Raw genomic sequence first — 16,042 nt, 5'->3', positions numbered from 1 at the left:
TTTGTTTGAAAAGGCCTTCGGGCTATTCAATAAACTATACTATACTATACTTAACAATCGTGTTACTGCAATGATTCAGTTAACAACTATGCCAAGAAAGGTCGTAAAATGGGGCAAAACTCACTTAACAACAGAAAATTGGGGATCTTATATTTGAGGCTGATTTTAACCATGTTATTAGGTGCATGTAATGTAGGTACTGATGTGTCAATACGAAATGCTTGCATCTACCTCTTCGTCTTTTGGCTGTATTGTTTAAATTATTAAAAGGGACTAATTGTTTTAGCCGTAAGTCGAGGACTACCTGTACTACACTTGGAGAAGCTTTTCACTTCAAATTGATAGCAGAGTTCAGTAATCATAGCCAGATTGTGGTGCAGGAGGCAGAAAAAGAAGGTTTAGAAACCTTAATTGCCTTAACCACCCAATAGCTCTAATTTATTTTGGAAGGAAGAATCATTTCTGACCTTTTACAATGGAGCAGGGAAAACAGCATGATTTCCAGAAACGTGGGAGAGATTCTTAAAAAGAAGTGGCATTTATGTTTTATTTCCTGTTGCTCTTTCTTTTTATAAATTGGTGATTTGAGCTGATTTGCCAAAAGGTTTCTTTTCTTTAGAAGTAAACATTGTATTTTAGAAACATTTCTGCAATGATTGCACACAACAGGGAAAACATGTTATTTCTGGACTTTAGAGAGTAGTCGCCCAACCATCCCTATAGGGCAAAAGATATAGAAGAAAATGTATACTAATACATTTCTTTGGGAAGATCCTCCACAAAATTGTGTACTGTTATTTAATCATACTGTCTCAGGGTCTGCTATTACACATTTTTAGGTCATTGCCCAAAGATAACATTCTATCCAAATACAATAAAGCCTAAAGCCAAGTTTCTGCGTATATATGAGATGCAGTGCCCAAATAAATTTTGTTATGATTTAATAAACTGGCCTATAAGATTATTCTCTTTTCTATTTCTCTTATTGAAACCTTATGATTACATTACTTTGTTATTTGTATGTACATTGAGAACTTATGCACTAGACAAATTCCTTGTGTGTCCAATCACACTTGGCCAATAAAGTATTCTGTTCTGTTCTGTTCTGTTGTTCTGTTCTGTTCTGTTCTACTCTACTCTACTCTACTCTACTCTACTCTACTCTACTCTACTCATTCCTACTCTTCTCTTCTCTACTCTTCTCTTTCTATTCCTATTCCATTCTATTCTAAGATGGCCTGTATTTCCACAGCATGCTAAAAAGGAGTGAAGAAATGGTTCCTGTATGAAACAAGCAATATTCTGGACACTCTTGCCAATAGTCTTGCTTTGCTCCTGAGCACATGTAGAGTTCTATCACCCAGAGATAAAACTCTACACATGTTCAAGGCCTTTATTCATAGGTTGCAAGCCAAGGTAAGATGTGGGGTGTTGCAACATGTCTGCAGAGAATGAGGGGGCTGTTGATCTGCAGAGGCCTCTCTGGGAAAAATGATTTTCCTTTTCCACTGCAATGGAAGGTGCATTAGACATCTTCCTATAGACATCTATATAAGATGTCTATAGACATCTTCCATACATGTGGGCATTCTAAAACAGGATAAATTAGTAATGAGAAAATGGCCAAAGTCAGGAGGAAACCTGGGGCCAGGGGAACTCCACACAGAGGAAAAAGAGGCAGTACTCATTCAAGTCCCCTATGAACTCCAGACTTAACTGGATCCCAATCAGAAGCACCAGGGAGTAGGATCTAGGCAGGCAGAATTAACCAGATCCAATTAGGAAGGCAGACTGGAACCAGATTTGTATACAGATTAAAATCACAGCTATTTCATAATTCTAGAAGGACACACTCATTAACTCATTACCTCTAGAATAATTTTCTCCTATGGGATTCTTTGAAATCACAAGCAAATAGGAGCTGTGATCAATTAAATGGATGTGAGAGCAGGCTTATCTTGCAGTTTTTTCTGTGCCAAAAGGGATGTTTTCCTGATTTCTGTAGTATGATGGAATCAGGGCAAAGTTGTGTTTGGGCTCCAGACCTATGCAGTGCCAGACCAGGTTAATACTTGGATAGGAGACTAGCAGAAAATCCCAATGCTATAATCTTCACTGGTAATTCAAAAAGAATCATGCAAGAAGGTAATGAAAAATCACTTCTGTATTATAGCTAAGATGACCCAGGAGTTGAGTGCAATTCAAAGATGACTTGACTTGACTTCTCAGAAATCTGTCTTTAATGTTGCTCCCCATATCCGAGCAATGAAAATAAGACTGGAATGTGTCCTTTGAAGCATACACAAAGATTTCTGGATTAAGAGAGTGCACTAATTTTCCTTTTGCTGTTTTACCATGTATGGAAAAAGGATTTTTCTTAAGCAAAAATTTTAAAAACTATGACTGTGGGAGTTTAAAACATTGAGAATTGGACACAAATACCCCAGTTGCAGTGGTGGGTTGCCCCTGGTTCACACCAGTTCTATAGAACCGGTAGTAAAACTGGCAGGAGGCTCCACCCACCGATCCTGACATCATCAAAACGCTTTTGCGCATGCGCAGAAGCTTCTGCGCTTGTGCAGAAGAGTGTGCATGCACGAGCAAAGCGCAGCCCTGCTGCGAACCAGTAATAAAATTAAGTAGAACCCACCCTTGCCCAGTTGCCACTAAGAGTGTTTGGGATGGGGGTGGGGGCTGCTTCAACAGGTAAAGTCACTTTCCCTTTTAGGATGTGTTGAAGCACAGCTCTAGCTCTCATCTGCAGTCAACCTAACAGCTATTTTTGTTAAGGGGACTTTCCTGACCCCTTGACAGCTGAAATGCCTTAAGCATGATGGGCTGAGTATTTTTCTTACCTGATATTTGTGTCCCACTTCTGTGAGGGCCACCATCTTTCTTCTGCCCCAATGTCAACTGTTTGGAAATCAATAGGAGGAATTCTGCACCCCAAAATAAGTGGCCTTGAAAGGCAGGGCCAAGGGCAATCATAGTGTTCTCTCTCTCTCTCTCTCTCTCCCCTCCCCCCCCCCGTGTGTGCGCGTGCGTATTCACCTTCAAGTCAGTTTCTACCGTCAAGTCAGTCAGATTCCTGCCAACTGCCTGGATTAGTCCCTGCTGTTTTCTTGGCAAGATATTTTGGAAGTGATTTGCTGTTGCCCCCTGACTAGGGCTGAGAGAGAGTGGCTGGCCCAAAGTCATCAATTGCCTTTATGCTAATGAAGGACTAGAACTTGTGCTCTCCAGTTTCTAGCTGGCGCCTTACCCACTACACCAAACTGGTTGCCCTTCATAGCTACAGTTCACATAAGGAGTTAACACACACGAAGTGGCCTTGGACTAAACCAGAGTATTTGCAGCAAGAGGACGGTATGAAAATTCAAGCTGCCCCTTGGCTTTAAAGAGCTCATCACCATCCCTTTCCAGCATCCTCTGTTAGTTATGGAGTGGACCCTTGCATAGCTGGTAAAACGATATCTTTTTAGGGGGTTATGAACACTTGACTTGCAAATGAGTTTTAATACAATTAGAGAGAACCTGGAGCAATTCTCTACAGTAGATAATTCTTTAAACCCATTAGATTTATACTTCAGCAGACTATATCAGCAGACTGTATCTATTGGGTGAAATGCTGTGCAGAGCTTCCTTCCTACGTGATTGGAGGGAAGGATGTGGGGATAATAAATGCAGAAAGTACAGGACAGTAGCATTTAAGTTGTTTGCAATGTCCATGCCTGCTGACAATAAACATCCTGACAATGGGTGAGACAATTACCACTTGAGTTAGAACAAAAGGGAAAAAAAACCCTGACTCATCCAAACCTCATTAATTGTAACTCAGTGGTAAATACTTTTTGACAATTCGTTTTTCACAAAAATCCTTCCAGTACAGACCACTCAACATAAACAGCTTTTTCTAGAACCTGTTTACAGATCCACCTACATCTAATCACAGAAAACTACCCTGTTTCCCCCAAAATAAGACATCCCCTGATAATAAGCCCACTCGGGCTTTTGAGCGCATAGCAATAAGGCCAAGCGCTTATTTCAGGGTTCAAAAAAAAAATGTAAGACGGTCTTATTTTCGGGGAAACACGGTAGCTGCAAGAACAGCCAGGGAAAGGACACGTGTGTCATGACACACATGATACAACTTATGTACTTGCAGAAGTTCCATTGTCATTTCATAATTGTGACTTTTGTGTGATGTCACAACATCCACATCATTTTGACATTATTGTTGTGGACCCCTATGCATCCAACCATTCTTAGGGATATATGACAAGCACCCATTGGTGTTCCAGGAACAAATGAAACCGGAGTTCCCCACGGCTCCCCCAAAATTACCGGAGGCATTCTTGCAGTCATGTGAGTTTGTGCTAGAAAATTCCTCAAAGACCTTGTAATGCTGCAGAAGTTTGAACTGCATGGCCATGATTAAGCTAGTCAGTGTGTTTTGAAGGCAGTGCTAGGATAATTAGCAAGGAGAAAGAAGGAATACAAAGCTCTGCATTGTGTCGCCGTGTTTTTCTCTCAAATGGCTATGGACAAGATGGGGCAGAGGATTAGCAGACAATGGGCTTTTGTCTCAGATATACTGACCAACCGTTCCTACGGTTCACACCTGGAACCTATTGCCCTTTGTGCCATCATTCAGCCCTTCTCCCCAAATTCCAAATCCCATTTCTTCTCTCACTCAATCCACAGAGCATTTTTTTTCAAGCATTGGGCCTAGAACCTTTTATTTCATTTTGTGCATCTGTAATGACCCAGCAGCAAAAATAGGGCAGGCAATACAGTGTAAACTACAAAGGTGGATAGGTGGGGCTTGGTGGACGAAGCTCCCTTCTGGCGCTGTGAGAGCACTGAGGCGGAAAGGCGGGGAGGCCAAAAGGGCTATGGCTCCTCTCGCTGTCCCTTGTCATGGCCTGAGATCCAGAATGCAGGCAGGGTTATTCTCTGTTGGATAAAAGGAGAAAAAAAAAAAGAATGTATGATTCCAGAACCAAAAGGAATTTCCTAATGCTAGGACAAACCATCAAATAACAATGTGAGACAAAGCATGGAGACTTATAAGAATTAAGTGTGTGTGTGTGTAAAACGGCACCCCCACAGTTACTGCTCGCTTCAATACTTATCCTACCGTGTTTCCCCCAAAATAAGACATCCCCTGATAATAAGCCCAATCAGGCTTTTGAGTGCATGGCAATAAGGCCAAGCACTTATTTCAGGGTTCAAAAAAATATAAGACAGGGTCTTATTTTCGGGGAAACACGGTATACAAATAGGCAGTGGTGGGATTCAGCCAGTTCGCACCACTTCGGGAGAACCGGTTGTTAACTTTCTGAGCAGTTTGGCAAACTGGTTGTTGGAAGAAATCATTAGGGCAGAGAACCAGTTGTTAAATTATTTGAATCCCACCACTGCAAATAGTCCTCCATTAATGACTGCCCTGCCTAGTGATTGTTCAAACTTACGATGGCACCGAAAAAGTAATTTTACCATTGGTCTTCAAACTTGCAGTTGTTGTAACATCCCTGAAGATCAATATTTATGAGCTTCACAGTCAACTTCCAACAAGCAAAGTCAATGGAGAAACCAACAGCAAAATGCAAGTTGCAGTCACATGATGTTGTACTTAATGATGGCAGGTAATTTATTTAACAACCACAGCAGAACTAACATTATAAGTTACTGCAGTCACATGATTCATTTAAAAATTGTATCCCAATTGTAGTTGTTAACTGAGGACTACCTGTATAACACAGGAGATTAGCTGCCACTTTGTATTAATCCAGAGTCTCCCGCCCCAAACAATCATTTTGGAGATTTAAGAAATATTGTTTCTTTGTCTCACCCCCAAATGAACACATATTTAGTCTTCATGGATAAAAAGTTAAGTATATATCTCATTTAACACAAAGTTGAACATTGAGAAAGAGGAGGCTGGGACTGACCTTCGGTTCTTATAGACTCTGATGTTGTTTCTTAAAAACATCCTTATCCAAAAAGGATGTCCATGCGCTTCCTATGGATTTCCTTCAAATTAATTACATTTTAGGATCCTATAGATTTTCATGGCCTTAAGACCTCAAGATCTACCAGGGCTCCAATTCTCAATTGGCCACTGATGGCAGGTATTTAAATAAAATGTCCCAAAGGTACTTTTTCAAGAGGCAACTGGACTTTTCTGATTTTTCTTTGAAGACATTTCACTTCTCATCCAAGAAGCTTCTTCAAAGAAAAAGCAGGAAGTCCAGTTGCCTCTTGAAAAAGCACCTTTGGGATAACCATGAATATCTATGGAGATAACTGAAAATCTCCATAGATATTTAAATAAAACTATAAAGTAGTGTATAAACGTAAAAGGTAAAGGTTCCCCTTGCACATATGTGCTAGTCGTTCCCGACTCTAGGGGGTGGTGCTCATCTCTATTTCAAAGCCAAAGAGCCAGCACTGTCTGAAGACGTCTCCGTGGTCATGTGGCTGGCATGACTAAACAGCGTTCCATGTGACCAAAGGCGCACGGAACGCTGTTACCTTCCCACCAAAGGTGGTCCCTATTTTTCTACTTGCATTTTTTACATGCTTTCGAACTGCTAGGTTGGCAGAAGCTGAGGCAAGTAACGAGAACTCACCCCGTTACACGGCACTAGGGATTCAAACCACTGAACTGCTGACCTTTTGATCAACAAGCCCAGCGTCTTAGCCACTGAGCCATCGTGTCCCTCTAAAGTACTGTGTGGACAAAAGCAACTATAGGAGATTTCAATCTTCTTGTTTCCATCTGTCCTTCACAGAAAATGTGTCTGACCTTTGATTACTCCTTAGAGATAAAGGTAAGATAAAGCATTAGAAGAATGTTTTGTGGAGCAACTGGAGGAGCAACCACTTTATATAAAGCCAGCCATAAAGGAAACTATACAATGATCTTAAATGAATGTGGTTGTTTTCCATACAACTGAGCTCGAGACTATCCTAACTCTGACTGCATCTCCCCAGCTCCACACTTACACTTTATTGTCCTTGAAACTACGCAGGGCGTCCCTGGCCACCATATCCATGAATGTGTCATCATCCAAAGGAACAATTCCTGGCACAGTCAAGGAGAAGGGCTCAGAATCAAAGACCTGGACAGTCACTTGAGTGTCAGGAGTTTGGGATGTGTCTTCTGGACTGGAAGATTTCACCTTAAAAGAGGAGGACCAAGCATTAGCAGTGCCTGAAGCTATCAAAAAGATAGGTGTTGTCTTCCACCATCCACCCACACCCATCTATGAACATGAAACAGAACAAGTAGAGAGAGAGATAAATCCAATTCTTCTCTTTTTCTTCTAGCAGAATTCCTGAGCTTCTTTGGGTAAGTCAGCAGTTCTTAAAAGCAATCTTGCAATCCAAGTTGTCCCTCTCTACACCAATGAAATAATATATCCAAGCAGGTAGAAGTTTCCCATTTGCTACACCTTGTCCAAGGGTGTAAACTGAGAGTACCCTCCAGGGTGAGAAGGGGGGATGCTCAGGAGCAAGCTTTCTCAGTAGTAGTTCCTATTCTGGAATAGCCTGTCCTCTATCTCTGATATTAGGATGGCCTCCTTCTCCTCCCTGCTGCCATTTTGGTGCTATACTCTCTTCTGGCAAACCTTCAGAATAGAAGCAGCTATCATCTAATGGAAGGGAACTTCTCAGAAGGGAAAAGAGTTGGGATGCTGTATAATACTAACTTACTGATGTTTTTACAATGCTATTGGAAGCTACCTAGAATTGGCAAATAAGCATCATACTAATGTATGTAAACAAATATGCTTAAACATGCAGGATGAAGACTTAGTGGCTACATTCACACGTTAACTTTAGTTAAAACATTTGTAGCTTAGTTTGTGTGCATCCAGCTATTTGTCTACTTTATAACATAATGGACAGCTGGTTCTGTCCTGTTGAGGCAAACTGGTAGTGGCAATTGTGGTAGGCCCCGCCCACCTGCCCGGATGTTAATGATGTCCTATTTTGCCACATTTTTCGAGGCCAGGCGTATGCACGGAAGGCACACGTGCGAGCAAAGAGCATGCGTAGAAGACCGAGCATGTGTGGAAGGCTCACGTTTGCGAACCAGTAGGGAAAGTAAGTAAATCCCACCTCTGATAATGGACTTCACAAAACCAATGAAGGAGCCAAGTCATAGTAATCAAATTAAGCAAGTGAGGGAAATGCAGTCAATAACCTACCATGATAACCTTCAGAAGCTTGTCATTCCGAGTGCGATTGGCTAGCTGAGATACCCAACCAAACTGTTGGTTGAGCTGGTCCAGGATGGCTGTGGTGTTGAGCATTTCTTCCTGGAAAGCCCTGAGGATTTCATCATATCTCCGGGTAAATCGTTCAGCCAATCGTAGAGCATCTTCAAAGCGTTCCTTCATTTGTCTCTGATCTGGATCCGTCTGGGAGCAATCTGTATGGATTTGGAGAAGATGGAGAGCAAAAGGAGATCCAAGTAAGAAAAAAGTGAAGATTTCCTGACGGGACTGATGGGATAGACCGTATAGGGGGTTTCAGAAATGGTACAGAAATGGTTTTGCCACTGCCTTCTTCCAGGATGTTTTGCTGACTTCTCAGTTCTGGGATCTTTAGGTGATCTACCATTCAAGGACAAAGGAGGCCTGCTCTAGCTTACCTTCTTAAGGTCGATCAAGGCTGGTTGGTTATGCGCTTCCCCTGCTGTGACACTTGCAAACACTTCATGAAGTCACCATAATTCAGTGGTGGGTTGCTCCCGGTTCTGTCCGGTTCTTGCAAACCGGTAGTAAAAGCGACGGGAGGCTCCGCCCACCTGCCAGGACGTAATAATGGACGATCTGCGCATGCGCAGAAGCTCCCGTTGCAAACCGGTAGTAAAGGTAAGTAGAACCCACCGCTGCCATAATTTTATTTTCAACTAAAACTAGAAATCTATTTCATTCATTCATTCAATTTCTATAACCACCCATCTCAGTCAACGATTTTATAAGTTGGATACATGTTAAAAATAGCATCATCATAACACAAAAGCTCTATTCACATTCTATGTATAACTAAATCAGTTACAGGTAGCTGCATTCATGCGGCATATTAATTTTTGTTCGTTTTAAGTTTTTATGACATTTAGCGCATTATGAGGACCCGGATTGTGGGGGCAATAAGCTGACTTTGTATAAAAAAGAACACCGCTGGGGGGGGGGCCGAAAGCCCTACTAAGCAGGTATATACAAAAGTATAAAGGCTATTGCTTAACGCATTGTAAGCCACCCTGAGTCTCCAGAGAAGGGCGGCATATAAATCGAACCAATAAATAAACAATAAACAATAAATGTGAATCCACCTCCATTACCCTAGTTTATAATTAATGTAGTGTATGAATTAATTTAGTAATTAGACTAACCGTGTTATATGAACCCAACCAAAAAGTCATGTTGGCAAAAGGAAACAATTTATACGCAATCTGGATCTAAAAAACAACTTTTCTTTCGGTAGCCCAGAAATGGGAGAGTATCTGCAATGTTTTTTTGCAACCCAGCCAAAATCATACCATCGAAATTTAGTAGTAAGCCTCCAAATATTGGAGATGCTATTTCCTACCAATTATGAATGAAAAATAAAAGATATACAAGCCATATGATGTAGCTGCCAACTAGGTAAGACAAAAGGGCATTTATCAAAAATGTTCACAAGAAAATCCCAGTCTTTCTTGTTTTGCATACGTAGTCCTTGTTTTACAATTGGGACCACAATTTCCACTGCTATGCAAGACAGTTGTGCCTAATTTTATGACCTTTTTGCCATGGTTAAGAATAACACTACAGTTGGTAAGTGAATCATAGAGCTGCTTCCCCCATCAGCTTTGCTTGTCAGAATGGTCTGGGAAAGTCATAACAGTGATCATAGGACCCTGGGATGCTGCAACCATTGTAAATACAGGGAGCCCTTGACTTACGACCACAACTGAGCCCAAAATTTCTGTTGCTAAGTAAGACATTTATTAAATGAGTTTTGCCCCATTTTACAGCCTTTCTTGCCACAGTTCTTAAGTGAATCACTGCTCTTGTTATATTAATAACATGGTTGTTAAGTTCAGCTTCCCCATTGACTTGGCTAGTCAGAAAGTCACAAAAGGGGATCACATGTCCCTGGGACACTGCAACTGTCATAAGTTAGTTGCCAGGTGTCTGAATTTTGGTCACATGACCATGGGGATGCTATAAGTGTTGTGGCCTGTCAGCAGCCTGTGCAGCTAGTAGCTGATTCCGACAGCAAGGAGGCTGGTGTGGTGCTGCACCAGCAGCCTGTGCAGCTGGCACTCGAGTCAGACAATGAGGAGGCTGGAGAAGATGTGGTGCCAGAGGCGGGGATTCAGCCAGGGCCTTCAGAACCTCCAGAAGCTCCCATAAGTGAAGAGGAAGAAGAGGAGGAACCTCTTCCTGATGCACGAGTGCGCAGAGCTGCCAAAAGGCAGGAGTGGCTCCTCAGGAGGAGGTCTCCTCGAGAGTAAGGCTTGGGGCTAATTGGCCGTTCCCCTAGCCTATTTAAGGAAGGACGACTGATGCAATTTGCAGGAAACAACTTCGTTCATATTCCTTCGGGTCTTGATTCCAGAAACGTTTGATTCAGCTCTTGTTTCTCTCATGTCAGTGTTCCTGCAAATTGTTTCTGGGCATTCTGCCAACCACAGTAAGATCTGAAATACTGTGCCTCAGAATTGAGTTATTATTCTTTGGATTCTTGTCGTCTGTTAATGAAGTTAAATTAACAGCCCTTGTTCAGAAAAGACTGATTTAAGCTGCACTTGCGTTGGAACAACTACTAAGAAAGCTCATTAGTAGTCCTTAATTAGTAAACTAAGGTTTGTATGGACTTTGTGTGTGCTGCGTTCTTTGGGGTCCGTAGCTGGGGCAGAACAATAAGGGTTGTGTGAAAAACAGTCATAGGTCACTTTGTTCAGTGCTGTTGTAACTCTGGTCACTAAATGAACTGTTGTAAGTCGAGAACTACCTGTACATGCTGGTTGCCAAGCACCCAAATTTTGATCTTGGGACTGTGGGGATATTACAAAAGTCATAAGTGTGAGGATCAGTCATAAGTCACTGTTTTCAATGTCCTGTGTTACTTCAAACAATCACTAAATGAATGGATGTTAAGTTAAGGACTACCTGCACATCAGATTGCCTTTAATAGCATTTAAACTTACATAGTGCTTTACAGCCCCCTCTAAGCAGTTTACAGAGTCAGCATATTGCCCCCAACAATCTGAGTCATTTTAGCAAGCTTGGAAGGATGGAAGGCCAAGTCAACCTTGAACCGGTCAGGATCGAACTCAGACTGTGGGCAGAGTCAGCCTGCAATACTGCATTCTAACTACTGCGCCACCACGGCTATTTTAATAAATCATTTTAATCAATTATCCCTTCAAACCATGGTGGTCAGCTGCAAAAAAAAAAGTTTCTGTCTTCCATTTCACCCTCTTCCATTTACCTACAGCCAGGATGGCCTGGCATTTGTCGCATTTTTCCTTCATTTTCAGGCAGCCAGCAGAATTGCGACGGATCTCACGGCACACCATCCGGTTGTCATTGTGACCTGGAGTTGCTAAAAGAAAGAATGATAGAAGACTTCACAACAGACCCCCGTTTTGCCAGCTGTTATTAAGTCACAAGCCAGCATTGTTAATAAAGCCAAGAATTACTTGAGACCAGAAATCTGGAAGCTGCGTCACAACATTCACCTTCAAAAATATACCCTTTGGACATGATTTGGAGTTGACAGAATGAAGACAATTAAACTGTTCTTGACAGCCTGAGCAACAAAGCACAGTGGCAATATTAGAGGGGCTTACCTTTCCATATTGGAAATTGGGAGGGGGTGGAACAGAGGAAAAAAAGCAGAGCCCCTTGCTAATCATTACCATCAAATTGCCAAATGAATTTGTCCTGTGACAAGTCAAAGAAACTAAGTCTGCTGGTGAACAAGGGGCTTACTATGAATATGAACCAGTGGCGAAATGTAAAATTTGTTACTACCAGTTCTGTGGGCCTGGCTTGGTTGGGGAGGGGGGGGGGAGAGAGAATGTGACTGGGTGGGCGTGGCCAATTTTTTTTTTTAACTTTTAAAAGCATTTTTTCTACAACCTCTTTGGCCCAAGTAAAAAAAATGCTTTTAAAAGGCTCTGACGATCCCAGCTGAGTTGCCTGATCGTCAGAGGCTTTTGTTTTCTTTTAAAAGCATTTTTTTTTTTTTTTGCTTTTAAAAGAAAAGAAAAGCCAATGACAATCAGGCAACTCAGCTGGGATCGTCAGAGCCTTTTAAAAGCATTTTTCAAACAACCTCTTCGGCCAAAGAGGTTGTAGAAAAAATGCTTTTAAAAGGTTCTGACGATCTCAACTGAGCCGCGCGATCATCAGAGGCTTTTTCTTTTTTACTTTTAAAAGCATTTTTTCTACAACTTCTTCAGTCGAAGAGCCTCTGATGATCATGTGGCTCAGCTGGGCATGGGGGGCGGGCAGGGATTTTTGCTACCAGTTCTCCAAACTACCAGCCAACATCGCTACCGGATCGGGCGATCCGGTCTGAACCGGGAGCATTTCACCCCTGATATGAACCAAGCAAGTATTTCTCTAATCATTGGGAATATGCTAGGTACCAAAAACTAGATCTCCCCTTTTTATGCCCAGTAAAACTTGTTTTCCTTTGTATAACTGGAGGGAGTAGGCTGACAAATATGTGTTTAAAAGAGCTCCAATGGCCAAGCTCACTCTGCAGCCCAGGATCTCACTTTACCTGTTGGGATTTGATCAAAAGAAAACCCAGGGATTCCTCCTAGACCCGTGTGGTCCCAGTCCATGGCACTCTGAGCACCATCAAAGAAATGCTGGCTCATCTCATAGAATGGTTGGAAAATCTGGTAGAAACCTTGATGGGGGCGGTAATTGCTGAAGAACTGAGAGAAAGGGCGTGTATTCCTAGCAACACGGGAATGGGTGAATGGGATACGGATGCTGTGGAAGCCATCCTGAAAACCACGAAATGGCCATTGGAAGAAGGAGGAGAGTTGCCCATAGGCCTGACTGCTCTCTTGGAAGAGGTCATCCACGCCATCTTCCACTAGACCGTAGCGCTCCTCAAGATCATCCAACTTCCGGCCCTGTTCTTCATCTACATCCATCAAGGAGTCGATGCGCTCCCCATTCACCCAAATGGAGAAGGGAGAAGAGCGGTTCAGGAACTCTTCCAGCTGAAGGAAAAAGTGTGAAATCTATTTTTTAATTGTTTTTATTAAACATATTTCACCATTTTATATCACATTTACAATTTTTTCAGTATTTCAGCATCGATAATACTCATACATACATAACATACATAATATTCCTTATTCTTCCTTTAACTATATACATTATCTTTAAGTTTTAGTATCTCTCTTAAGATACCTTTGTATTTAATCTATACATCTATTCTCTAGCCATTTGTACCTCATTTCCCAGACCAAATAGTATTCCATTTCCCCTCTTTCCTTTAATTCCAATGTTAACCTGTCTATCTCAGCACAATCTAACGCCTTTTTAATCACCATTCTCTCGGAGGGCGTACTGTCCTGTCTCCAGCTTTGTGCATAGGCAATTCTGGCCACTGTTGTTACAGGCAATATGATATATTGAATTTTCTTACTGTAGTTTCCTCTTATTATTCCTAATAGAAATAATTCTGGTTTTAATTCAATTCGTTGATTCATAATTTCTTCTAACCATTTTCTTGTTCTAATCCAATATTTCCTGGCTTCTGGAGACGACCACCCCATATGGTAAAATGTACTTTGATTATGTTTACACTTCCAGCATTCCGCAGATAGATTTGGAAACATTTTGGCCAATCTAGCCAGAGGTGAATGCCAACGGTAAAATGTTTTATATAGGTTTTCTTTAAAGGCTGCCTATTAATTTATAGGTTTTTCCCCATAATTTTTCCCAATGTTCTAATTCAATATTATAACCAAAATTCTTTGCCCAGGCTATCATGATTTCTTTGACAGTTTCTTTTTCCATCTTAAATCTTAGTAGATAGTTATATGTTTTGGATATCATTTTTCCTCCATCCCCTGTATTATTTTATCAAGCTCTTGTTGCTCCTTATAGAAACCATATTCTTCTAGATCTTTTTTGTATCTTGCCTGAATTTGTATGTACAGCCACCAATCTATATCTATTCCTTGTTGTTTTAACTCTTGGTTTGTTTTTAACTTCCTTTGGGCACCTAATAGTTCTTTATACCTTATAACAAGGGGTGGGTTCTAAATTTTTTTACTACCGGTTCTGTGGGCATGGCTTATTTTGTGGGCGTGGCTTGGTGGGGGCGGTAATGTGTCTGGGTGGGCGTGGCTTTTTTTTTTTTTTACTTTTAAAAGCATTTTTTCTACAACCTTAAGAGGTTGCAGAAAAAAATGCTTTTAAAAGCCTCTGACGATCCCAGTTTTTTTTTTTTAATTTGATTTATATGCCGCCCTTCTCCGGAGACTCAGGGCGGCTTACAGTGCATTAAGCAATAGCCTTCATACTTTTCTATATTTATTTTTAGACAAAGTCAGCTTATTGCCCCCACAAACTGGGTCCTCAATTTACCTACTTTAGAAAGGCTGAGTCAACCTTGAGCCTGGCGAGATTCGATCTTACTTTAATTGCAGACAGCTGGTGTTAAATTATAGTGCTTAGTCTGTTGAGCTATCCAGTTGAGCCGCGCGATCATCAGAGGCTTTTTTTGTTTACTTTTAAAAGCATTTTTTCGGCCGAAGAGATTGTAGAAAAAATGCTTTTAAAAGTAAAAAAACAAAACAAAAACAGCCTCTGATGAGGTGGGCAGGGTAAGCGAGCGGCGACCAGGCCGGGACCGGTTCGGGGGCATAGCCAGCCAATGTTATTACCGGTTCTCCGAACTACTACAAATTTTTACTACCGGTTCTTGCGAACCAGTGCGAACCGGGAGCAACCCACCACTGCTTATAACTAGACTTACAAGTCTAATACGTTTGTGTGAAATCTTAAGATCCCTCCAATTGGAAGGCTATTGTAATTAGAAAAGAAACAATAAACTGTCTAGAAAAGTAGTATGGTAAGAATTCAGGAGCTAACCAAAAGAGGCTGTATCAGAATTGTATCGGAACTGTCTGTAAAGCTTCCATTAAGCACAAAGACATCCGTAATTTCATCCTCTTCATTCATTTCCAGAATCAATTTAAGTTTATTTTTAAATTTTAGATCAGCATTCCTTAAGTTGGTGGCCAGGTGTACTGAACAAGTTAAAGCAGTACAGTTAGTGGGAGTTGTGATGCAGACTTCAAACAGGATCAGGTTGAAAAAAGCTTAAGTCAAATACTTTTAAGAGATCTTTCTTCCTTCCTGTGCATCCAGGTCAATAACCTGATTATCTGATCTGTAACCCACATCCAACAAAGGAGAATGAAGAATAAAGGTTTCCAGCTACTTCAGAATGTGATTAAGTTCATTTAGGAGAATTTGAAGAGCCAAGAAATTGAGCTTATGCCATTATTTGAGAAGGGAAACAATTTCCTTGATGTAGAGGGTTCCACTTTCCTATACAGCTGGCTGTACAATTGCTTGTATGATTGAGCAGGTGGTGCCAAAGTTTGGGTGATCTGAGATCATTTAAGACAGAGCCTGGTGGCGCAGCAGACTAATAGCCTGTTATTAACATTCAGCTGCCTGCAATTACTGCAAGTTCGAATCTCCCCAGGCTCAAGGTTGACTCAGCCTTCCATCCTTTCTAAGGTAAGTAAATTGAGGACCCAGTTTGTGGGGGCAATAAGCTGACTTTGTATAAATATACAAAAGTATGAAGGCTATTGCTTAACGCATTGTAAGCCGCCCTGAGTCTCCGGAGAAGGGTGGCATATAAATCAATTAAAAAAAAAAAAAAAAAGACAAGCATTTCATTAAAAATCCTGAACTCCAACTTTTCAAACAGACTTAATTTTTTCCTAATTTGGAGTGTGCTCTTCATTGTGGATCCTTCAGTC

The 16,042-nt window shown here is 41.3% G+C and overlaps 1 protein-coding gene across 2 annotated transcripts in view; it reads right to left on the bottom strand.

Annotated features, from left to right (window-relative positions):
- Positions 1–4,722: 4,722 nt before the first annotated feature.
- CLU (clusterin) overlaps positions 4,723–16,042 on the bottom strand; it is a 30,317-nt gene continuing 18,997 nt past the window's right edge. For both annotated transcript variants that reach the window (XM_070932182.1, XM_070932183.1), the window contains exons 5-9: positions 12,799–13,252; positions 11,497–11,610; positions 8,220–8,443; positions 7,012–7,187; positions 4,723–4,956 (exon numbers count right to left, since the gene is read on the bottom strand). In XM_070932182.1, coding sequence (XP_070788283.1) covers positions 4,950–4,956; positions 7,012–7,187; positions 8,220–8,443; positions 11,497–11,610; positions 12,799–13,252 — 975 coding nt within the window. In that variant the 3' untranslated portion in view covers positions 4,723–4,949. The remainder of the gene's footprint in view (positions 4,957–7,011; positions 7,188–8,219; positions 8,444–11,496; positions 11,611–12,798; positions 13,253–16,042) is intronic.

The sequence above is a fragment of the Pituophis catenifer genome, unplaced genomic scaffold (assembly GCF_029215685.1).
Source record: "Pituophis catenifer annectens isolate HBS135680 unplaced genomic scaffold, rPitCat1.0.hap2 SCAF_1, whole genome shotgun sequence".
In the NCBI taxonomy this organism is placed as follows: domain Eukaryota; kingdom Metazoa; phylum Chordata; class Lepidosauria; order Squamata; family Colubridae; genus Pituophis; species Pituophis catenifer.
This window is presented reverse-complemented; position numbering and strand designations above follow the sequence as displayed.